The following is a 26,589-nucleotide window of genomic DNA, read 5'->3' as shown; positions in this document are numbered from 1 at the left end:
CCTGAAAATAATTTAATAAACTTGAAATGATTTTGACATTCAGGTCAAATTTGGAATATTTCTTTTTGAATTTCAATAATTCAGGTCACGAGAATTTTAGACAATCAATATAATCACTTGACGAACGAAAATAATTAAATCACGCCTGTTTACTTTAACTTATGATTTGTTAAAACTCTTTGATATTTCTCTTTCTTTCTCTTTTTTAAAAATTTTAAACCCTAAAAAAACTATAGAATGAATATCAATAATAGTTTTATTCATATAATTGCTATTATCGGCTGTTTTTATATCAGCTTTTCGAATTCTCTCACAGCCGAAAGTTCAAAACATTCAGAAAGTGAGCACGAAGGTGTGAATACATTAAAAGACTCGCTTTTGACCCAGATTGTGAATGGGATTCGCAGCCGCACCCGTCTGTTTTATGTGAGATTGAGGTTGCCCGCGCCCAAGGGGTTCTGCGGGGGGACAATAATTGGGAATAAATGGATACTGACGTCAACTAATTGTCTCGATATCTTTCTGCGTGAGTTTTCTGATTATTTCACAGGTTTAAACCACCCGTTATGAAAAACTTTATGATTCTAGAGGGGGCTTGGGGGGGGGGGGGGGGGTTTGCTAAAAGGAAATTAGCCGATGAGAAGGAATTTGGTACATCAAATCTCGTCCCTTCAAGTCAAACTCGCAAATTTGGCTTAAAAAACATCAGGCTTTAAAAATGCTGTACCAACTTGACCCAACAATATATTGCGCCATACTGCTATTTTTTTCTAAATAAATTTTCCATGCCAAATGTGCTCTGATTAGATCAGAATTTAGCAGATCTAAATAACGTCTGATCAGACTGACGCAGACTGAAGTGGCCTCTGATCAGACTCAAGTTTGCTCGTTTTTCAGTTTCCTCGAATCTATCAACATTTACTAAAACTGCCTCAACTAAAACTGCCTCATGTTTTCAACTGAACTAAACGGCGCTCAACAATATTTCTCACCAGATATGGTTACACTGAAAACTGTCTATGAACCCAGATGCTCTCAAAAATGAGCGAAAAAAGTTAACTATGTCACAAAATTGTGAAAAAACTGAAACTGAAAAGAAATATGCCAGCAAAGAGCTATGCCATGAAAACATGCGCTATTTTTTTATACCAAAACTGTCTTATCTTAGCTGCAGGTGGGCAGCTTTTAAAGATTTTTTGACCTATTCTAAAAAAAGGAGACTGACTTCGAAAAAAGGTCGATTTATTTCGGTTAGTACATTATGCACCCCCCCCCCCCGATTAAAGAGCACGTGTCATAACATAGTAAATCATTATTTGTAAATATGACATTTGCTCTTGGGGGGATCAAATATTATGCACCTACAAAGCTGCGGGGGAGATTGAAATGAATTCAAAATTCTGATCAGACCCAGTTGAGTACGAGGATATCTGAGATCAGATTCCAATCCTGTAAAAAAAGAAACCGGAGGTCAAACGGGTTTCAAGTTTGATCAAATCAACCGCTTGCCAGAACTCTGAGCCATTGGGGTAAAAGTTGACTGGAAGTCTATAAGCCAATTAGATTCAAACACTAAAGGACTAACTTTTTCAATCAACCAATCATAAATAGTCAAATTAAAAACTCTCGTTGACCATTGAAAAACAGTACTGAACAGTACAGAACCTTTTACAGGTGGCGGAAATAACATCACACGATAAAGCAACTGAAAATTATTAGAAAAACAAAACCACAAAATAATTGTCTCAAACAGTTTCAGGGAGTTTTTTCACATTCACATAATTTTGCAAACAATTCACAAAAAAACAAACGATGTTAATTGATAACGGATTTTATCGGCCAGGCAACTTTTTATGAAATTGATAGTATAACTTTATTATGCTGTCAGGAAGGATTCTGAAACTTTTGGAAAAACTTTTATTTCAGCGGAGGAGATCCTAGTGGAGATAGGAGACTTCGCCGAGCCATTTTCCTACAAAGTCTATTCAAATGTCACTGCAATATGGGCCGCACCCTTGTGAGTAATGTGAACAAATATTACCAACGGAAGCGGTGAAATTAAAGTTTCACCTCTAAAACCTCGAATTGTATGAAAATTCACCGCACGGAAATTACAGTGATTTTTGTAAGATTTCCATTTCTTTGAGGTGAATTGTTTTTTACCGCATTCACCGCATTCAACGCTGAAAATCGCAGTTCTTACATCTTTTTGCCGCATTCACCGCAAGTCTTACATTTTTCACCGCTTTTCAGCGTTGACACCTCGACCCGGGCATATAGTAAGTACCTGGTCCAACGGGAGAATCGAAACTTGATACACCTTGATAAGACATGTACCATCTTGACATCAAATATCTCGCAAAGCTTGGAACATATTGACAGAAATATGAAAGACCAATATTTCAAGGTAAATCATGGTAAGATCTTGGTTATAACTACTCCAGGCATACCAAGAAAATTTCTTGCGAGCTCTTCGACAAAAATTTCACAAATCTTGATTGCGCACCTTTTATCATTTCCAGTTGCTGGTCGCTGCATCTCGTCCCCCGAAAAAAAAACAAAAAGTCTCTGAAATGTCATTTCTTGATAATCATGTAAAAATCATCCGAGTTATACAAATCTTGGTTTTTACAGCAAGTTCCGTGTCAAGATCTCGGCTAATTTTACCATTTTTTAGTATGTTTCTTATCGAGGTGTATCAGGTTTCGGGTCACTGTGTATATCAATGTATTGTCTGACCAGTTACATTTAAACACCCTAACAAAAATCTGATCTCTATTTAGTGCCATTACAGATTAAATCATTATGTAAAAAATGACATCTGCGTCAGGGGGTGGGGGGGGGGGGGGGGTGGGGCGTGTTGAGAAAGACCGACAAAAACGATGTATGAAGCGTCGTTTTTCGTGGATTGTTGTCGGTTTCATCGGTTTTACTTGTAAGAAGTGTTGGTTTTGAACTGTTTTTTGTCGCTTTGTGTCGGTTTTGTCGGGCTCATTGGTTTTGCTGCTATAAATGTGTGCGTGCTTAGTTTTTTTTTGTTTTCGAGAGAGCGTTTTGAGCCAGGATTTGTTTTACTTAGTGCTCTGCTCAATTCACCTATAGTCATTTTATGTAACTCCGCCACTGCCGGTCCCAAGCCCGAAATGAAGAAGGAGGATTGTCAAAAACCATATCACACTGGAAAATCTTGAAATTCGGTTTTCAGCTTGACTTGAGATTTCTTCCGACAACTATATCGGTTAATTTATGTCAAAAACCAATTTCTCGTACGTTTAAAACCGATGAAAACCAATCGAAACGACGAAAAAAACGTAAGGGCTTTGATCGGTTTTGGCGAAGTAAAACCGACGAAAACCGACGATTTCTTATGTTTGAATCCGACGAAATTCTCAACGTGGGGGTGCATATAATATGCACGCACAAAGCTGGGGGGCACAAACGGAAAAATCCCAATAATCAATCTTATCCACCTTTCATCGTATAATTTTTCCTCTTAGCTTCCGATCAACGCCTCAACCCGCCAATGACATTGCTCTCGTGAAAACCCAACGATACCTCCCCGACGGGTTCAAACTCCCCCTTTGCTCTCAGCAACAAACCCACCGCTCGTCTTTCCTCGGCACAGTTGGCATGGGGGCTACCGTCACCCGGGGCAAATTCATGAACAGCCTTCCGAATTCACTTCGGGAAATGGCGGTGCGACAATCTGGGTTCCCAACCGCCTGGAACCCATTCGCCGTGGAACATTGCCCAGAATATAACGTCTGCACCGAACCCGTGGTTTCCGGGGCCAATATCTGTTTGTTCGATTTCGGGGGGCCACTTTTCAAGTATAAATGTGGAACGACCCAGCCCCAGTGTCTGTTCGGGGTGGCCAGTTATGCGAGTGACCACCCGGGAACCCCGGATGAGAGGTGTAATGCAGGAAGCACGTTCACAAGTGTGCCACATTTTGCAGAATGGATCCGTGCAACGATGGCAAGCGGATAGATCCGACGTTCATATCAGATCCAAAATTGGAAGCAGAGGATGACAAAAACAAACGAAAGCAAAGCGGATAATGATAACTGATTCCTTCTTGATAAATTGGAAGTGTTAATTCACAATTACATGTTTAGGGACAACCGTTTTAGAATTTATTATTGATTTTTAAATTTCTATAACCGCAGGGCGCACGGCATTTCAACAAGGAGCCAAAAATCTTATAACTTCTAAACATGAGTTTCAGTTGTTGCCCAGGATGAGATCCCAGACCGAAACCAGATATGTCCAGACCGAAATGAACGCACGAAGGGGGTGTCGTGCGTTCAAAATTACACGGTCTGGAAACACGGATGAACGCACGATGGTCTGGACATGAACGCACGATGGTCTGGACATGAACGCACGATGGTCTGGTGAACGCACGATGGTCTGGACATGAACGCACGAAAGTCTGGACATGAACGCACGAAAAATTTTCGTGCGTTCATTTCCAGACTTTCGTGCGTTCATGTCCAGACCATCGTGCGGTCATGTCCAGACCATCGTGCGTTCATGTCCAGACCATCGTGCGTTCATGTCCAGACTTTCGTGCGTTCACCAGACGGAAAAAAATATTACCTGCTGGGGTGCAGTGCAGATCCTTGAAGCTGAAGACAGAGAGGGTTCCAAAACTCCACAAATCCAGATATTTAAAGTCTTTTTTTTAACGTGAGGAACATGAACATCTTTATACTATTAGTAGACATCGTTTTTTGCTGGCGTGAGCAAAATTATTCAAGGTGTCTATCTATCAGCATTAAGAATAAAATGAACCTCTAATAAGATAAGACTTTTTTTGACACTCATTCAAGAAAGCTAAAATCAACATAAACATATATAACACATCATAAACACACATCATAGACTCAAACCAAAACACCGAAGCGAGAGACGAGCGAGACAACGCGAGAGACGAGCGAAAAACGAGCGAGAGAACGCGAGACGAGCGAGAGACGAGCGAGAGACGAGCGAGAGAACGCGAGACACGAGCGAGAGACGAACGAGAGACGAAAACACGGGCGAGGGAACGAGGGGAGGGGGAAGGGAGAGCACCGAAAAATCTTGACGCCCGAAAGGCGTCCCACCCATTTTTAACTCTATATTTTTAATTTTTTTAAAAAAAAAAACCAAGCAACACTTAAAACACATAACTTCTGCACCAACACCAGCTACATCAAATATTCTTTTTGCCTTACACTCTAGGAACACTGGGAACAATCCACATCAAGTTTGGTTTGATTTGAACAACTCTAAGACCTAATCAAAGAGACCTATTTTTAAAAATTATTTAAAATTAAATTTTCGAATTAATCGGAAACTGACGTACGAAAAACTAACTTTTTTCCTACGCAAGCTATAGCAAAAATTCTTTTTGTTGTAGACTCTATATACCCTGGGGATATTCCATATCAATTTTGGTTTGATTTGAACAACTTCTTGATCCGATAAAAAAGACCTATTTTTAAAATTCCTTTTTCGAGAAATTCGAAAAGTTCCGTATGAAATACTAACTTTTTTCCTAGACAAACTATAGCAAAAATTCTTTTTTTCCTACACTCTACCTATACAGGGGATACTCCATACCAAGTTTGGTTCAATTTGGACAACTCTAAGACCTAATCAAGAAGACCTATTTTTAAAAATTATTTGAAATTAAATATTCGAATTAATCGGAAACTGACGTACGAAAAACTAACTTTTTTCCTACGCAAGCTATAGCAGAAATTCTTTTTGTTGTAGACTCTATATACCCTGGGGATACTCCATACCAATTTTGGTTCGATTTGAACAACTTCTTGATCCGATAAAAAAGACCTATTTTTAAAATTCCTTTTTCGAGAAATTCAAAAAGTTCCGTATGAAATACTAACTTTTTTCCTAGAAAAGCTATAGCAAAAATTCTTTTTGGCTTACACTCTACCTACACAGGGGATACTCCATACCACTTTTGGCTCAATTTGGACAACTCTAAGACCTAATCAAAAAGACTTATTTTTAAAATTACTTATTCAAAATTATTCGGAAATAATAGCAAATTTCCGTATGAAAAACCCAATTTTTTCCTAGGCAAGCTAAACAAAAAATTCTTTCTGTTTTCGATACCCTTGGGATACTCCATGCCCAGTTTGGTCTGATTTGGACAACTCCTTGACCCGATGAAATAGACCTATTTTCAAAATTCCTTATTCGCGAAATTCGCAAATTTCCGTATGAAATACTAACTTTTTTCCTAGGCAAGCTATACCAAAAATTCTTTTTGTTTTACCCTCTACATACCCTGGGGATACTGCATACCAAGTTTGGTTTGATTTGAACAACTCCTTGGCCTTATCAAAAAGACCTATTTTTAAAAATTATTTAAAATTAATTATTCGAATTAATCGCAAATTAACGTACGAAAAACTAAATTTTTTCCTAGGCAAGCAATAGCAAAAATTCTTTTTGTTTTACCCTCTACATACCCTGGGGATACTCCATACCGAGTTTGGTTTGATTTGAACAACTCCTTGACCCGATGAAAAAGACCTATTTTTAAAATTCCTTATTCGCGAAAATAGCAAATTTCCGTATGAAAAACTAACTTTTTTCCTAGGCAAGCAATTGCAAAAATTGTTTTTGTTTTAGACTCTATATACCATGGGGATACTCCATACCGAGTTTGGTTCGATTTGAACAACTCCTTGACCCGATCAAAAATACTATATTTTAAAATTAAATATTTGAAATAATCGCAAATTTCCGTATGAAATACTAACTTTTTTCCTCGGCAAGCAATAGCAAAAATTCTTTTCGTTTTACCCTCTACATACCCTGGGGATATTCCATACCGAGTTTGGTTTGATTTGAACAACTCCTTGACCCGATGAAAAAGACCTATTTTTAAAATTCGTTATTTGCGAAATTCGCAAATTTCCGTATGAAAAACTAACTTTTTTCCTAGGCAAGCAATAGCAAAAATTCTTTTTGTTTTACCCTCTACATACCCTGGGGATACTCCATACCGAGTTTGGCTTGATTTGAACAACTCCTTGACCCGATGAAAAAGACCTATTTTTAAAATTCGTTATTTGCGAAATTCGCAAATTTCCGTATGAAAAACTAACTTTTTTCCTAGGCAAGCTATACCAAAAATTCTTTTCGTTTTACACTCTACATACCCTGGGGATACTCCATACCAAGTTTGGTTCACTTTGGACAACTTTATGACATAATCAGAAAGACCTATTTCTAAAATTACTTATTCAAAATTTTACGGAAATAATAAGAAATTTTCGTATGAAAAGCTAACTTTTTCCCTAGCCAAGCTATACCAAAAATTCTTTCTGTTTCAAACTATCGATACCCTTGGGATACTCCATGCCGAGTTTGGTCTGATTTGGACAACTCCTTGACCCAATGAAATAGACCTATTTTCAAAATTCGTTATTTGCGAAATTCGCAAATTTCCGTATGAAAAACTAACTTTTTTCCTAGGCAAGCAATAGCAAAAATTGTTTTCGTTTTAGACTCTATATACCCTGGGGATACTCCATACCGAGTTTGATTCGATTTGAACAACTCCTTGACCCGATCAAAAATACTATATTTAAAAATTAAATATTTGAAATAATCGCAAATTTCCGTATGAAATACTAACTTTTTTCCTAGGCAAGCTATACCAAAAACTATTTCCGTTTCACCTTCTAACGACACATGGGATACTCCATACCGGGATTGGTTTGATTTGAACAACTCTAAGACCTATTCAAAAAGAGCTTTTTCTAAAATTACTTACTCAAAATTATACGGAAATAATGTGAAATTTCCGTATGAAAAACTTACTTTTTTCCTAGCCGAACTATACCAAAAACTATTTCCGTTTCACCTTCTAACTACACATGGGATACTCCATACTGAGTTTGGTTTGATTTGGACAACTCCTTGACCCGATGAAATAGACCTATTTTCAAAATTCCTTATTCGCGAAATTCGCAAATTTCCGTATGAAATACTAACTTTTTTCCTAGGCAAGCTATACCAAAAATTCTTTTTGTTTTACACTCTACATACCCTGGGGATACTCCATACCGAGTTTAATTTGGTTTGAACAACTCCTTGACCCGATGAAAAAGACCTATTTTCAAAATTCGTTATTTGCGAAATTCGCAAATTTCCGCATGAAATACTAACTTTTTTCCTAGGCAAGCTATACCAAAAATTTTTTTGTTTTACACTTTCGATACCATTGGGATACTCCATGCCGAGTTTGGTCCGATTTGGACAACTCCTTGACCCAGTGAAATAGACCTATTTTCAAAATTCGTTATTTGCGAAATTCGCAAATTTCCGTATGAAATACTAACTTTTTTCCTAGGCAAGCTATACCAAAAATTCTTTTTGTTTTACACTCTACATACCCTGGGGATACTCCATACCGAGTTTAATTTGGTTTGAACAACTCCTTGACCCGATGAAAAAGACCTATTTTCAAAATTCGTTATTTGCGAAATTCGCAAATTTCCGCATGAAATACTAACTTTTTTCCTAGGCAAGCTATACCAAAAATTCTTTTTGTTTTACACTCTCGATACCATTGGGATACTCCATGCCGAGTTTGGTCTGATTTGGACAACTCCTTGACCCAATGAAATAGACCTATTTTCAAAATTCGTTATTTGCGAAATTCGCAAATTTCCGTATGAAATACTAACTTTTTTCCTAGGCAAGCTATACCAAAAATTATTTTTGTTTTACACTTTCGATACCATTGGGACACTCCATGCCGAGTTTGGTCTGATTTGGACAACTCCTTGACCCAATGAAGTAGACCTATTTTCAAAATTCGTTATTTGCGAAATTCGCAAATTTCCGTATGAAATACTAACTTTTTTCCTAGGCAAGCTATACCAAAAATTCTTTTTGTTTTACACTCTACATACCCTGGGGATACTCCATACCAAGGTTGGTTCACTTTGGACAACTCTATGACCTAATCAGAAAGACTTATTTCTAAAGTTACTTATTCAAAATTTTACGGAAATAATAAGAAATTTCCGTATGAAAAGCTAACTTTTTCCCTAGCCAAGCTATACCAAAAATTCTTTCTGTTTTACTATCGATACCCTTGGGATACTCCATGCCGAGTTTGGTCTGATTTGACAACTCCTTGACCCAATGAAATAGACCTATTTTCAAAATTCGTTATTTGCAAAATTCGCAAATTTCCGTATGAAATACTAACTTTTTTCCTAGGCAAGCTATACCAAAAATACTTTTTGTTTTACACTCTACACACCCTGGGGATACTCCATACCAAGTTTGGTTCACTTTGGACAACTCTATGACCTAATCAGAAAGACTTATTTCTAAAATTACTTATTCAAAATTTACGGAAATAATAAGAAATTTCCGTATGAAAAGCTAACTTTTTCCCTAGCCAAGCTATACCAAAAAAATCTTTCTGTTTTACGCTTTACATACCCTGGGGATACTCCATACCAATTTTGGTTTGATTTGAACAACTTCTTGATCCGATAAAAAACCTATTTTTAAAATTCCTTTTTCGAGAAATTCAAAAAGTTCCGTATGAAATACTAACTTTTTTCCTAGACAAACTATAGCAAAAATTCTTTCTTTCCTACACTCTACCTACACAGGGGATACTCCATACCAAGTTTGGTTCAATTTGGACAACTCTAAGACCTAATCAAGAAGACCTATTTTTAAAAATTATTTAAAATTAATTATTCGAATTAATCGGAAATTAACGTACGAAAAACTAACTTGTTTCCCGCGCTAGCTATATCAAAAACTCTTTTCGTCTTGCACTCTGTATACACGTGCTATAATGTACAACAACCTTTTGACCCTATTGAATTTGCCTATAATAGAAACACAGAAGTCCGAAAAACCATGCCGCAAAATAATCTATTGAAAAATTTGTTAGGAAAGAACAAACACGCTATAAATCGAAACTAACAAAGGACTAAAAATTTTTTGGGCTCCTTAGTTGTGGTCGAAGTGTTTGAGCATTGTAATCAGATAGGAGACTTCATTAAATTTAAAATAGAAGAGTTTATATTTAATGGCCGTCAAAACTATTTCCATTTTCTCCTCTGTATCTTCCACAACGAAACCAAAAGGAACAAATTTTTGCTCTTGCATCGTAACTAATTTCAGTTTCTTGACAACTCGGAGTTTTCGGAGCACACAGCGTTCCACATCTCCACGAAAAAAAAGAGAATTTCGCCGACAAAATACTCGTCGCCACTTAGGTCGTCGTCAATTGAGACACAAACAAACTTATCAGCAACACATCCTCGTCCGTAGGCCGCCGATGATAAGAAAAAATTTCCAATTTTACGACAAAACAGTTTCAAATTTGGATTTTCTGTGCGAAACTTCCTTGTCTCAGTGTTTTCTACAAATCCGTAACATTCATCTAGTTTTTTCTTCTCGTTAAAAGTTGTGAGCATTTCAGTCAGACAGTCGTCTTCTACAGTCATTTTCGCGATCATTTTTGCTCTTACAAATCTTCGTACTAGCAGCTGACACTGGTTTACGGTTCCTGTGAGTGGTGCAATCAAAAGTCTGTTGGCCGACTCAAACATGGCAGCAGATGCGGTGAACAATGGTCCTATATTTTTCGCCTGCCATCCTAGATGCCGGAGTAGATGAAAATTTATCGACTCCATCTTATTTGTTTTCCCCGACATGCTGATGCAAAATTCTGACAGCAGTTTATCACAAACATTAGCATTCTCGTTAGATTGAAAAAGTTCACGAAGAGCAAAAACCAATTTTTTGAGATCCACTGCGTCACTTCTTCGTTCTTCACCATGCAAATACGGAGGGAAGATTATGGCTGACAAATAAAACAACAAAAACTTCACTTCCTTGGCTTTGAAGCTGGCTAAGGCTTCGAGGCTTCTGACGTTACTTTTGAACTCTTTCGGTAAGTCAACGTACTCGAGGAACGAATTAATTTCAGCTTTATGATCTGCATCCATTTTATTATAATGGTGTTGAAGAAGATCTTTTGCTACACCAAGAAAAATTTGGTGCATTGGGTCAATTGTAGACCAAAGGGGTTGATTTGAAATTACATCAAAAGCTTTGCTTCTACCTTTTACGCCATGGGTTTTGACCTCGCAGTCCTCTTTTGGTCCCAACTCCGCTCTTAATTTATCAATGCTTCCATTCTCTAGCTCTTGTATGTTTCTCATATGCAAATCGAATGAGCGCATTTCAAAAGAGTGATCATGAGGGTATCGATGTGTGTATGCTAGATGAATTCCTCTCTGTGTGCATAAAGTGCAACCATAGTAACCGTTGAACTGCTTCATTTTGAGTACTTTGGATTTTGCAACCAGATCAGTTACTAACAAGATTGGCTCAAATGTAATTGTCAATTCTTCTTCATTGAAAGTGAGCTTCTCCGAAACAGACAACTCGTTTTGTATATGCTCAAAAAAACATCAAAATCTGGATAGCCTGAACCAACAAACAGCGCTCCTAGTACAAGATTTTTAAAAAGTTGTCGCGGCTTAGGTGGTAGATCAGCAATAGCAAAGAACAGCGGCCACGCCGAGGTTGTCGGAGTCTTGCAAACAGCAGCTCCATCTGTGTTTACAATTAACCTCACAATCACCTCCCTTTGATCATTTATGGCAAATTTTGGCATTAGAATATCGCGCGTGTTAAGTTTCTTTTCAGCGTACTCAAACATTTCGGAAAGAGAAGTCTTCACAATATCGACAAGCAACGGGCGAAAATTCATTAAAATCAGCTCCCCTTTCTCAACCAACGTCCTGTCACACTGATAAGAGCTGCAGAAGTCTTCAAATTGTTTTTTAACTGCCCACGGCGAAACAGATTGACCGTCAAAGAGTAGCTGATCACGCTTCAAGAGATCGTTCAAAAGCGCATCAGAAGCATTATGGACCGAAACAATAGCCAAAAGCGAGGCTTTCAAATTCTCCACAGAAACACCTGATACTTGATGCAAAAGCCCATTTGAATCATTACGTTCATACGACACAATTTCATCACCACTATCGTTAAAACTGTGGTTGCTGAACAGATCAAGTGTCGTGTTGCTCTGAAAATGGTCCGAAGGCAAGCTAATAACGGTGCTACTAACTCCATCTGATGAATCATTGCATTCTGGACTTCCAAATCTTGCTAAATCATCTCCGTCACAGGCGGGGCCACAGTTGAGAGGAATTGAGCTTGTCTCCGAAACAACACTGGCATTTGAATCTTCGCTATAGAACTTGATAAGGTCAGTGAGCAATGAGGAACGCACATCCCTTGCATTTACTTTTATTCTGGGAATCACCGTTCGTTTTCGTTTTGAGGGCTTCATACCTACTTCGCTCATTTTATCTTCTGACTCCTCTGCTTCTATACCGTGCTCGGATACATGTCCACAGAGACAAAACTTATTATTTTCTCCGAAAAAATCTTCATTGTAATAAGTAGTCAGTTCTTCGCCCGGCTTGATTTCACGAATCGCTCGCAGTCGTACGCACTCTCTGCCTTTGAAGCCACCACTCATGTAGTAATCGCAGTTTGGGACACACGAGTGATTTGCCCGCCTTGCGACGCCAACTAACAATTTATCGCCTTCCATAAGTGACCAGTCATCAATCACACGATCTTTTGGTTTTTTTGCCAGCAAGCCTACAGCACATTTGATTTCACCTTTTTTGATTATTTTTCCACTGCGATTCACCAAACAGTACCCGCCGAAATTGTCAGCTTCGATACGAAAACCTTCAGTGAGAGCACATTTGTAAATTTCTTCCATATCCTGACTCAGCTTTTTGAAATCTCTGTCAGAATCAATCAAATTTATGTAACTTTCTTGGGACATCAATTCTGTGAGCAAATGTACTTCATTGGCCGTTTTTTGAACATAACGCTCAGTGACAAAACCTTCAATTTGGGCCAATTTTTCGCAATTATCCATTTCATCTTAAATTAAAAATTACATTGAGAAACACAAATTCTTGAGGAGCTATTGCAATATGAATATGATACAGGGAAAAAAGTCCGACTTCAAAAATCCCTTCAGTTCTAGCACAAAAAAATCGACATAAATGGGAGTAATTTTGATAACTGCCTGCTAAAGCTGCATGATGAGAGAACACATAGCCACCGATGAATTAAATCAAACCAATCGTTAAATCAGAAGGAAAATCTAAGCAAGAACTAGACAAATGACTTCATTTACAAATCAAATCCACAAAATGAATCAATTTTGTCATAACTAACAACGATTAGAGTTACAACTAACTGCGCCGTAAAATTTAGGCAAAAACTAGACAAATGTTCTTTTTCTTTGTAACCACTGTCATGATAAGTTTAAATCAAATGGCAAGTTTAAATATAGCTAACTTAGAGGTCTAACTGAAACCTTTCCTCTTGGCTACAAAGGTTTTACAAGAAAACTATTGTTATTTCATTCCGCCTGATTGTTCGCAGTCGTCGGCGTCTCTGATACTTCTTGCCTATGTTCAACAACCTCAGCATTTTTCAGATAGCTTTTCCTCTCCCTTCCTGATTGGTTTGCAGAATCTCTCGCCTTCCTCAGTGCCATTCGAGGTGTCAAAGGATACTTTTGCTTCACGACGTCTAAATAAGAGAAAACTCTCTGCATGAGTAATAATTTTTAAGAATAAAAGACAGATGCTAACTTACTGCAATTTTTCTAGAACTATTTTTTGAAGAGTGAGATCAACAGAAAAGTACAAAGACCTTCAAACAAATCTCGTTTTTCTAGAGGCGCTTCTGTACGTGTGCCTGAGCTCTAACTGTACATCATCTGATCAACCAAGCCGTCAACTCCAAAAATTTTTCTGCCCAAACAACGGCCAAGTTGAGATGGATAGCAGTTTGCCACATGGGTCTTCATTAGATCTTCTCCCTCGAATTCAACTCTATGAACTGGGTATGCGGTCCTCAAATCTGGATTCTCGTCAATGCTTTGAAACCCAAACTTTTGAAGAATGGAGATTTCCTGAACGTCTTCGAGCTGAAATAAAACACCTTGGAAAAAAAGGTTTCGTGTTTGATTGAAAAAAAATGCAAACCAACCGTATCATCGAGCTCGCCCAGAATTTTGCGTCGCTTCTTGTCATGCTTTGCTTTAATTCCAACCCCCACTTGTTGTGCACGGTTCATTCTTTCGTCGTGACCTTTCAAGAAGTCTTCGAACTCTTTGCACATGGAAGTTGAGCAGCTCTAGAAATTAAACAAAAGTATTGAGAGAGCAAAGTTTTGGACACTTTACAATAAAAATATGTATAATGTCAGCCAATGGTTTGGTAACTATTTCCAATTAAGGGATTGAACAATGAAAGCAAAAGCTTACGCCATTTTTCAACAGCAAAACAACAAACCTCTGATTTGTCAGCAGCCGTTGTCGCCTTTGGCAGAAAAAGAAGTGACCGTGTCTCTTTGTTTGGTTCTGCGACTGCTTTTGTGGGGCCAACACTTTTTTCTGTTACTTTTGCTCTGGCTTTTGCGGGACCAAGTCTTTTTTCTGGGCACGTTTGAGGCATCTCTCTTTGCGTAGCTTCAGTCAGTTCGGGAGACGAGAAAAGCAGATCAGGTGAGTCGACATGAGTAGCTGCAGGTAGAGTTGCGCTTGTTGTTCCTGGCCCCTCCCAGAGAAAGGGGGGTCGCTGTCCTTTCTTATAAATTTCGGCCGCTTGCTTCTTGTATTCGCGCACTCTCTCGGCCGGACCTCTACCCAAATACAGCATTCTGCGAGGATCGCGGTTGTGTCGTATGAATTCGTACTCTCCAGGTTTTAAGGCGAGCTTCGCTTCGTCAGAATAACCTCTGGGCCAAGCAATACTATTGAGACCCGTCGATACACAAGCTTTTTCGTATATGAAAACAAACAACGTATTTCTATGCTCATGACGAATGCTGCGTTCAACTTGTGTTTCCGGGTCCGTCTCAAAGCTGGGAATTTTTACTTGCCTCTTAGGGCGATCGCTGGAATTGGCCATAGATCTGAAAGATAGACTGAAGATTATTCACATCGAAGCAAGTCAAATAGTAGAGTACAAACAAGTAGAATCAAAGAAAACAAGATTGAAAGTCATTATGTTTCTTGTGGGTTCATGAGTGAAACTACACACTATCTCATAAAACAAATTTGGAAGCTTTGATTCAGTTTAAAGCATTAGAAATCTAAACTGACTCATAAATTTAACTGCTGCATCTGAGTCCTGTTGCATCTGACAGTTATAGAACTAATAGAAGTACATACAAGTAAAGTATACTCTTAGCACCTTGAATGAGCTATGGATCTGGAACAAAGTGAGTGAACTCAATAAATCTATGTTTATGCATTTTCTTGGTTGGCTTTTTTTCCCCGATACAAATCTTTCTTCTTATTCTTAGCTTCTTCGCTGTACTTGCCTTTACCCTCTAACCTCTGCTTCGCATTTAATCCAGCTTTATTGGCCGCTTTCTTGGCTTGTTTTCTGGCATCGGGGAATGATGAGCTCGGAAACTTTCTCTCAACTGATCCTAAAATTGAGACTTGTTAAACGTTAACTTACTAAAGGGAGTTCACGGGATTTTGGGAAAACGTCAAACATCTTTAAGAAACAAGAAATTTTCTAACTCACGAAAAAATTTTAGCAAGGACTCCTTTGATGCACACTTTCGTCCATCTGTCAGGCTCTTTGTGGGTAGAATCATTTCGTAAGCCAATCCATCAATTCCGTAAATCCACTTACGAAGTGCCAGTCCGTATTCGGAGGGTTTGTGCCCACTGTAGACATGGTCTAGATTTTTCCCGTTCAGACCAAACTGCACAGGAGGTTTCTTCTCCACAAACCGAAAGACTGTGTGCTCATCAAGATCGTCGTTGTTATCCGTTTGATCCTCGTCTGGGTTATCTTCAACGTTACCAGGTTCTTCCGGAAGTTCCGCAATCTCGTCAATACTTGCAAGCGCGCTGGTGACCTTCAAAAGAGCGCAAACTTTTTAAAATGATAATGTAAGTTAAGTTGTCAAATTAGACTAACGTAATTATTGAAGTTGCGCTTCACGGCTAGCAAATCATCGGCGGCCTGACTTGTTGAGCCTCGCAGAAGGTCGACCAAGTCATGCATCCGTTTCTCATTCTCTAGCAAAACTTCAGTCATTCCTTTATGTTTTGCACAACACTAAAAAGAAACAATCATCAGTGCTTGAGCCGACTAGGATTTCAATGATGCAAGTAAAAGATAATCATACCGAGACAATAGATCCCTTCGCAATCTTTGACGAAGGTTGTGGATTCAAGCAATTGCCGCTGGATACTTCCGAAGCTGCTGGGCAAATTTCCACAGTCACAGGTTCCACAGCTTTGGGAGGCTTTGTAATAAGCTTTAACTCTTCTAGCTCGCTTGAAAAATCATCAATACCTTGCAGCACAATTGAGTAACCACACAAATTACCATCCCTGTTAAGCATTATGTTACTACCCGCTTCCAGCTTCACTTTTTCGAAATAGCTTAAACAGCCCCACATATCTGAATCTGCGTCAATAATTCGAACGTCATCCTTCTGATTACTCATAATTAACCAGTTGAATTTAGCAGCAGACATTTTCAAGACCTGAAAAAATTTAGAAGATTGAGATCAAACAGAAAACCATTGGAACGTAAACCGCACAATTAAATCAAGATTGTCATTCTGAGGAGAAAACTGATTGATAGACACAACTATAAATGAAACTGTTAAATCTGAATCCAGTAATCAATATGTACGAACTGTTTAGCTAAATCTGATTCCAGTAATCAATATGTACGACCTGTTTAGCTAAGTTAACGAAATTACAGTTTAACCTCAGCCAAAAAAAAGCCATTCTCAACTGGGCTTAAGTCTTCAGAATGCACTGAGACTGTATCAGAGCTCGAGTCACCAGTCAAGTCTACCACTTCAGCATTTGCTTTTTCAAGTTCTTTCACTCTCTTTGTGAGCTCTTCTAGTTTCTCTTTGAGTTCCTCCATCTCACGCAACAATTTATTTTCAAAACTTGTTTGGTCATGTCGAACATTATCATCTTCCCTCAACGGCGGAGTTTTGCAATGAACGCCTTTCTCATTTACAACGATTTCATACTGTCTCATCTTTACAACTGAAAAAATTCCAAGTTGATGTGTACGTTCAAAACGAAAAGCAATTATACCTGGAAAACATAACCCTTAAACTCTAGGCATTTTAGATTCTTTAGACACAGAAGACCTCTGCCAGTGAGTCTTACTTGATTTCAACAACATCTCGGCCCGATGAAAATTAAATATTTAAAAAAGACCTATTTTAAAACTCAATAATCGCAAATTATTCGAAATAATCGCAAATTTCCGTATGAAATACTATCTTTTTTCCCAGGCGAATAGTACCAAAAATACTTTCCGTTTTACACTCTAGGTACCCATGGTATATTCCTCCATACCCAGTTTGGTTGAATTTGAACAACTCCTTGACCCGATGAAAAAGACTTATTTTCAAAAAAATATTTAAAATTAACTATTCGAATTAATCGAAATTTCCATACGATAGACTAAATTTTTTTCCTACACAAGCTATACCAAAAAATTCTTTCTGTTTTACAATCTATGTATACATGGGATACTCAATACCGAGTTTGGTTTGATTTGAATAACTTTTTGACCCAATGAAAAAGACCTATTTTTAAAATTCCTTATTCGCGAAAGTCGCAAATTTCCGTATGAAATACTAACTTTTTTCCTAGGCAAGCTATACCAAAAATTCTTTTTGTTTTACACTCTACAAACACTGGGGATACTCCATACCGAGTTTGGTTCGGTTTGAACAACTCAATGACCTAATCAAAAAGACTTATTTTTAAAATTACTTATTCAAAATTATTCGGAAATAATAGCAAATTTCCGTATGAAAAACTAACTTTTTTCCTAGACAAGCTATAGCAAAAATTCTTTTTGTTTTACACTCTACATACCCTGGGGATACTGCATACCGAGTTTGGTTCGATTTGGACAACTCCTTGACCCGATGAAATAGACATATTTTCAAAATTCGTTATTCGCGAAATTCGCAAATTTCCGTATGAAATACTAACTTTTTTCCTAGGCAAGCTATACCAAAAATTATTTTTGTTTTACACTCTACACACCCTGGGGATACTGCATTACGAGTTTGGTTCGATTTGGACAACTCCTTGACCCGATGAAATAGACCTATTTTCAAAATTCGTTATTCGCGAAATTCGCAAATTTCCGTATGAAATACTAACTTTTTTCCTAGGCAAGCTATACACAAAATTCTTTTTGTTTTATACTCTACATACCCTGGGGATACTGCATACCGAGTTTGGTTCGATTTGGACAACTCCTTGACCCGATGAAATAGACCGATTTTCAAAATTCGTTATTCGCGAAATTCGCAAATTTCCGTGTGAAATACTAACTTTTTTCCTAAGCAAGCTTTACCAAAAATTCTTTTTGTTTTACTTTCTACATACCCTGGGGATACTGCATACCGAGTTTGGTTCGATTTGGACAACTCCTTGACTCGATGAAATAGACCGATTTTCAAAATTCGTTATTCGCGAAATTCGCAAATTTCCGTATGAAATACTAACTTTTTTCCTAGGCAAGCTATACACAAAATTCTTTTTGTTTTACACTCTAAATACCCTGGGGATACTGCATACCGAGTGTGGTTCGATTTGGACAACTCCTTGACCCGATGAAATAGACCTATTTTCAAAATTCGTTATTCGCGAAATTCGCAAATTTCCGTGTGAAACACTAACTTTTTCCCTAGGCAAGCTATACCAAAAATTACTTCAGTTTCACCTTCTAACTACACATCGGATACTCCATACCGAGTTTGGTTTGATTTGGACAACTCCTTGACCCGATGAAAAAGACCTATTTTCAAAATTCGTTATTCGCGAAATTCGCAAATTTCCGTATGAAATACTAACTTTTTTCCTAGGCAAGCTATACCAAAAATTCTTTTTGTTTTACACTCTACATACCCTGGGGATACTCCATACCAAGTTTGGTTCACTTTGGACAACTCTATGACCTAATCAGAAAGACTTTTTTCTAAAATTACTTATTCAAAATTTTACGGAAATAATAAGAAATTTCCGTATGAAAAACTAACTTTTTTCCTAGGCAAGCAATAGCAAAAATTCTTTTTGTTTTACCCTCTACATACCCTGGGGATACTCCATACCGAGTTTGGTTTGATTTGAACAACTCCTTGACCCGATGAAAAAGACCTATTTTTAAAATTCCTTATTCGCGAAAGTCGCAAATTTCCCTATGAAATACTAACTTTTTTCCTAGGCAAGCTATACCAAAAATTCTTTTTGTTTTACACTCTACATACCCTGGGGATACTCCATTCCAAGTTTGGTTCACTTTGGACAACTCTATGACCTAATCAGAAAGACTTATTTCTAAAATTACTTATTCAAAATTTTACGGAAATAATAAGAAATTTCCGTATGAAAAACCAACTTTTTTCCTAGGCAAGCAATAGCAAAAATTCTTTTTGTTTTACCCTCTACATACCCTGGGGATACTCCATACCGAGTTTGGTTTGATTTGAAGAACTCCTTGACCCGATGAAAAAGACCTATTTTTAAAATTCCTTATTCGCGAAAGTCGCAAATTTCCGTATGAAATACTAACTTTTTTCCTAGGCAAGCTATACCAAATTTTTTTTTGTTTTACACTCTACATACCCTTGGGATACTCCATACCAAGTTTGGTTCACTTTGGACAACTCTATGACCTAATCAGAAAGACTTATTTCTAAAATTACTTATTCAAAATTTTACGGAAATAATAAGAAATTTCCGTATCAAAAACTAACTTTTTTCCTAGGCAAGCAATAGCAAAAAATCTTTTTGTTTTATCCTCTACATACCCTGGGGATACTCCATACCGAGTTTGGTTTGATTTGAACAACTCCTTGACCCGATGAAAAAGACCTATTTTTAAAATTCCTTATTCGCGAAAGTCGCAAATTTCCGTATGAAATACTAACTTTTTTCCTAGGCAAGCTATACCAAAAATTCTTTTTGTTTTACACTCTACATACCCTGGGGATACTCCATACCGAGTTTGGTTTGATTTGAACAACTCCTTGACCTTATCAAAAAGACCTATTTTTAAAATTCCTTATTCGCGAAAGTCGCAAATTTCCGTATGAAATACTAACTTTTTTCCTAGGCAAGCTATACCAAAAATTCTTTTTGTTTTACACTCTATAAACACTGGGGATACTCCATACCGAGTTTGGTTCGATTTGAACAACTCCTTGACCCGATGAAAAAGACCTATTTTTAAAATTCCTTAATCGCGAAATTCGCAAATTTCCGTATGAAATACTAACTTTTTTCCTAGGCAAGCTATACAAAAAATTCTTTTTGTTTTACACTCTACAAACCCTGGGAATACTCCATATCGAGTTTGGTTTGATTTGAACAACTCCTTGACCTTATCAAAAAGACCTATTTTTAAAAATTATTTAAAATTAAATTATTCGAATTAATCGGAAATTAACGTACGAAAAACTAACTTTTTTCCTACGCAAGCTATAGCAAAAATTCTTTTTGTTTTATAATCTACATACACATGGGATACTCCATACCGGGATTGGTCTGATTTGGACAACTCCTTGACCCGATGAAATAGACCTATTTTCAAAATTCGTTATTCGCGAAATTCGCAAATTTCCGTATGAAATACTAACTTTTTTCCTAGGCAAGCTATACCAAAAATTCTTTTTGTTTTACACTCTACATACCCTGGGGATACTGCATACCGAGTTTGGTTCGATTTGAACAACTCCTTGACCTTATCAAAAAGAACTATTTTTAAAAATTATTTAAAATTAAATTATTCGAATTAATCGGAAATTAACGTACGAAAAACTAACTTTTTTCCTACGCAAGCTATAGCAAAATTTTTTTTGTTTTATAATCTACATACACATGGGATACTCCATACCGGGATTGGTCTGATTTGGACAACTCCTTGACCCGATGAAATAGACCTATTTTCAAAATTCGTTATTCGCGAAATTCTCAAATTTCCGTATGAAATACTAACTTTTTTCCTAGGCAAGCTATACCAAAAATTCTTTTTGTTTTACACTCTACATACCCTGGGGATACTGCATACCGAGTTTGGTTCGATTTGGACAACTCCTTGACCCGACGAAAAATACTATATTTAAAAAATATATATTTGAAATAATTGCAAATTTCCGTATGAAAAACTAACTTTTTTCCTAGGCAAGCTTTACCAAAAATTCTTTTTGTTTTACACTCTACATACCCTGGGGATACTACATACCGAGTTTGGTTTGATTTGGACAATTCCTTGACCCGATGAAATAGACCTATTTTCAAAATTCGTTATTCGCGAAATTCGCAAATTTCCGTATGAAATACTAACTTTTTTCCTAGGCAAGCTATACCAAAAATTCCTTTTGTTTTACACTCTAGATACCCTGGGGATACTGCATACCGAGTTTGGTTCGATTTGGACAACTCCTTGACCCGACGAAAAATACTATATTTAAAAAATAAATATTTGAAATAATTGCAAATTTCCGTATGAAAAACTAACTTTTTTCCTAGGCAAGCTATACCAAAAATTCTTTTTGTTTTACACTCTACATACCCTGGGGATACTGCATACCGAGTTTGGTTCGATTTGGACAACTCCTTGACCCGACGAAAAATACTATTTAAAAAATAAATATTTGAAATAATTGCAAATTTCCGTATGAAAAACTAACTTTTTTCCTAGGAAAGCTATACCAAAAATTCTTTTTGTTTTACACTCTACATACCCTGGGGATACTGCATACCGAGTTTGGTTCGATTTGGACAACTCCTTGACCCAACGAAAAATACTATATTTAAAAAATATATATTTGAAATAATTGCAAATTTCCGTATGAAAAACTAACTTTTTTCCTAGGCAAGTTTTACCAAAAATTCTTTTTGTTTTACACTCTACATACCCTGGGGATACTACATACCGAGTTTGGTTCGATTTGGACAATTCCTTGACCCGATGAAATAGACCTAGTTTCAAAATTCGTTATTCGCGAAATTCGCAAATTTCCGTATGAAATACTAACTTTTTTCCTAGGCAAGCTATACCAAAAATTCCTTTTGTTTTACACTCTACATACCCTGGGGATACTGCATACCGAGTTTGGTTCGATTTGGACAACTCCTTGAATCGACGAAAAATACTATTTAAAAAATAAATATTTGAAATAATTGCAAATTTCCGTATGAAAAACTAACTTTTTTCCTAGGCAAGCTGTACCAAAAATTCTTTTTGTTTTACACTCTACATACCCTGGGGATACTGCATACCGAGTTTGGTTCGATTTGGACAACTCCTTGACCCGACGAAAAATACTATTTAAAAAATAAATATTTGAAATAATTGCAAATTTCCGTATGAAAAACTAACTTTTTTCCTAGGAAAGCTATACCAAAAATTCTTTTTGTTTTACACTCTACATACCCTGGGGATACTGCATACCGAGTTTGGTTCGATTTCTACCGAGTTTTCAATTTCTAAAACTTCTAAAATGCGGAAAAATCGTAATTTTGTGCTAATAATGGAATGTTTTCAACGATTCTGTTGGTAATCTAGGGTTTCCCCTGCAGAATCCTCAAAAACAAACCACGCAAAAGTTAAAAGAAGCAGTACAAATAAATGATAAAGAAGAAAAAAGCTCTCAGATGGTACAATTATGAATTCAGATTAGCTAATTAAGCATCAAATAAACAATTTCTCAATTTGGAAGAATAAAACTACACGGCAAACACTAAAACAACATTGCTATAACAATTACTCGACTAGCACAATACCATTTGATAAAAAACAATCAAAAACATCATCCGCAAATCGACTTTCGTTTATTGGGGACCATCGTTTACCCCAGCTGGAAAATTGCCTAGGCACTTCCTTTTTTGCAGGAATTCTTTTTTTCGGTAAAGCTACAACCTTCTTCTTGGTATGAAAACCAAGACATCTGATCTTGCCAACTTTTTCAATGATCATTTCGCTGTATTTTTCTCTCTTTTTCTCGATAAGACTCCTGGCACGTTTGCAGTCTCCACTGCCAAAAAAATTGACCCAGCCATTGTAACGCCATTGTTTCTTTTCGCCCGTTTTCTGGTTTGGTCTTAATTTGCCCAACTTGATCGATTTCGCGTTCTTAAATATCTTCCAGACTTTCGCTAGTACTTGCCCAGGTTCGCACTTAGCTTGGAAATTGACGAACCTTATAGAGGTTGCGAGATCTAAATCAACTTGACGTCTTGTCCTATATAAGTCCTTGTCTTTCTTAAAACCTTTGAAACATTTAACTCTTATCTCCTTTCTGCGTCCTCCTGGACTCAAGAATTCATTGACATTAACTCCCTGTCCAGGTACATGGTCGTCAAAATACCTTGACTGCATCTCACTTGATCTAAAATACTCAGTTCCTGCTATTAAAATGAACTTGGGCACGCCCGACACTCTGATCTGCGCTCTACAGCAGCGCGCGCAGCTATTCTGCGACGTGCAACACTCGTACGGTACGACACGTAGCACGGGCGGGGGTATTCTGGTGTAGCTGCTGGATTTGGGGGGGGTGGGGGGGTGGGTGGGGGGGGTTGCTCTGACACTTTCTCATTGCTTTCACTAACTTACTATCACCATTTGAACGTTTCCGATACATTTCATTTCATATGCACCTCTTTGCAGGTTAATTATAATGGTCTAGCCGGAGAGCACTTCATAGCACACCTCCTGCTGTCAGATGACATGCTCAGTCGGCGTATAGCTGTCGTTTGACCACTGGGCACGCAATTCGAATTTTTCATATGGTCAACGGATATAACTTACCTGTAAAGAGGAACAAACTCAAGTTGCATATTTCAAAAGCTCCAAAACTGCACCTGTTGTATTATATATATATATATATATATATATATATATATATATATATATATATATATATATTCACGAGCTCCAGCTATAATTTGCCGCCCCAAGCTATATAGCTATATTGGGTCGCCCCAGGCTGATTTCAAAGGGCTATTTCTCAAAGACTACTGAACGGATTCTTAAAAATGAAGGTGTTTTGGAATCAGGAAGAAAAGGGCTATCATCTGGAGCATAAAAAAGTTCCGAAAAACAGTTTTTAAGTTTTGACGATTTTGACCCCCTGGACCAAAACAGCTGATTTTCGGCATTTTTTAGTGTAAGCGGAAAAACTTGATCGTAGGTCCCAGCGAACCCTATAATGATATACATGATCGTAAAGCAAATTAGCTAAGCTTCATTTTGAGCTATAGAACGTTTTCCAATTCTCTACATGCTTGAAGTTATAAACATAAACAACTTTGAAAATTCGATTTTTTTTAAATTTCGACCTCGACTAGGTGGTCTTCCTTGACCATTTTCTCAACGAAATTCAAGAATGTTTATCTGAAAAATGGTTTAGTGGTTAGGTTCTGATAATAAACTGCTCGAAGAGTACAAAAAAGTATGGTTTCAATGTGAAAACATTAGTTAAAACCAGTAAAAAATGACAAAAAAAGCATTTTTTTCATTTTTTTCCCGATACTTTTGAATTTTTTGACATCATATTTTCGTAAACGATAAACTGTGTATACTGATCCCAAAAGTAGATTTTCTGTGCAGAATAACAAGCATAAATATGTCATATTTCTGTTTTATATAGGTTAAAAAATAATGATAAATTCATAACTTCCCCCAAAAAAAACGAGAAAATTTTTGGAAAACTGCAGCAATTTTAAGGCATAAAAGATAAACAAATGATCATTTCTGTTCGCGCAATGTATAATATGCTTAGCTCAGTTAATATTGAAGAAGATTTTTAGTTTGAAGTAACTTAAAAACAATAAACCAAGTGTTTTTTATTGTGAGGACACTGAAAAAAATTTACGAATTCTAGACTCAACAAAAATTGTTTCACTAAATAATTTGCTTCAAGGCAAGCTATGCCAAACATTTCTTTTTTTTTCATTTAAAAATATGACAAGTTAGCTCTGTAACGGTTTTTGTTTGAGTTGAAGATCTTATTGACGAGGTCAAAAATACCCAATTTTTTGATAAGTTAGTCGATTAAATGAAAAATTTAACTAACAGCAACTAATTTTTTTATATACGCAAGTTATAGCCAATCATTTTCATTCTAAACTCCAAATAAAGTGATAATACTCCGTACAAAGTTTGGTTTCCTTGGGATTGCTCTATGGCCCAAACGAAAAAAAAAATATTTCAATTTTTTTTCTTCGAATTAATCGCTAATAGCCGTTTCAAAGCTAAATTGTCCCAGAGGTAAGCTTTAGCCGTAATCGTTTTTGTTCTACCTTTTACGACATTCGGAATTCTACATGCCAAGTTTGATTGAATTTTAACACTTTTCTGACCTAATCAAAAAGAAATATTTTTAAAATTACTCGTTTGAAATAATCGCAAATTTTTGTGCGAAAACCTAACTTTTTCCAGAGGCAAGCTATAGCTGAAACTTTTTTGTCTCAGTGTCTTTATACTTCAGGGATACTCCATATCAATATTGGCTAAATTTATACAGTAATGAAACCTAATGAAAAAGATCAATTTTTAAAATTACTTACTTGAAATAATCACAAGTTTCCGTACGAAAAACTAATTTTTACTAGAGGTAAGCTGTAGCTGATTTTTCTTGTCTCATAATGTGCATAACTTGGGGATAGTTCATATCAAGTTTGGTTGGGCTTGGACAATACCATGAACCAATCCCAAAAACTGTATTTTCACTACTTTTGTCTGCATTCAACACTTTCCAGTTTCACTTGCACCCAACAATTTTTTTTTGAAAAATTGCAAGTATAAATTGAAAATTGATTAACGCAAGATTTCGAAAAATTTGGTGGGTGGTGGGTCATTTGTTTGCTCCATGATATAGAAAAAAAGATTCAAAATAAATTTTTTGATATTTTCACTACTATTGTCTCTTTTCAACATTTTCCAGTTTCACTTGCATCCAACTGATTTTTTTTGAAGAATTGCTGGTATAATTTGAAAGTAGATCATAGTAACATTTCAAAAACCAAGGTTGGGGGGTCAATTTTTCGCTGCATCATATAGAAAAAAAAGACCCAAAAATAAAATTTTTCGATAATTTCACTACTTTTGTCTCCGTTCAACACTTTCCAGTTTCACTTGCATCTAACTGATTTTTTTGGAAGAATTGCGGGTATAATTTGAAAATAGATTATAGTAAAATTTCAAAAACCAAGGTTGGGGGGGTCAATTTTTCGCTGCATCATATAGAAAAAAATGATCCAAAATTAAAATTTTTCGATAATTTCACTACTTTTGTCTCCTTTCAACACTTTCCAGTTTCACTTGCACCTAACTGATTTTTTTGAAGAATTGCAGGTAAAATTTGAAAATAGATTATAGTAACATTTCAAAAACCAAGGTTGGGGGGTCATTTTTTTGCTGCGTCATATAGAAAAAATGATCCAAAATTAAA

General features: G+C 36.7%; 1 protein-coding gene across 1 annotated transcript; it reads left to right on the top strand.

Moving 5' to 3' along the window:
• Positions 1 to 237: 237 nt before the first annotated feature.
• On the top strand, positions 238 to 3,990 carry LOC142335563 (chymotrypsin-2-like). The gene is made up of 3 exons (XM_075384101.1): positions 238 to 526; positions 1,927 to 2,017; positions 3,498 to 3,990. Exons 1-3 carry the CDS (start codon positions 238 to 240, stop codon positions 3,988 to 3,990), a joined length of 873 nt encoding a protein of 290 aa, XP_075240216.1.
• Positions 3,991 to 26,589: the final 22,599 nt, after the last annotated feature.

The sequence above is a fragment of the Convolutriloba macropyga genome, chromosome 2, assembly GCF_964194025.1.
Source record: "Convolutriloba macropyga chromosome 2, txConMacr16.3, whole genome shotgun sequence".
NCBI classification, from domain to species: domain Eukaryota; kingdom Metazoa; phylum Xenacoelomorpha; order Acoela; family Convolutidae; genus Convolutriloba; species Convolutriloba macropyga.
Note: the sequence above shows the minus strand (reverse complement) of the source record. Positions and strands in the feature narration are given on the sequence as shown.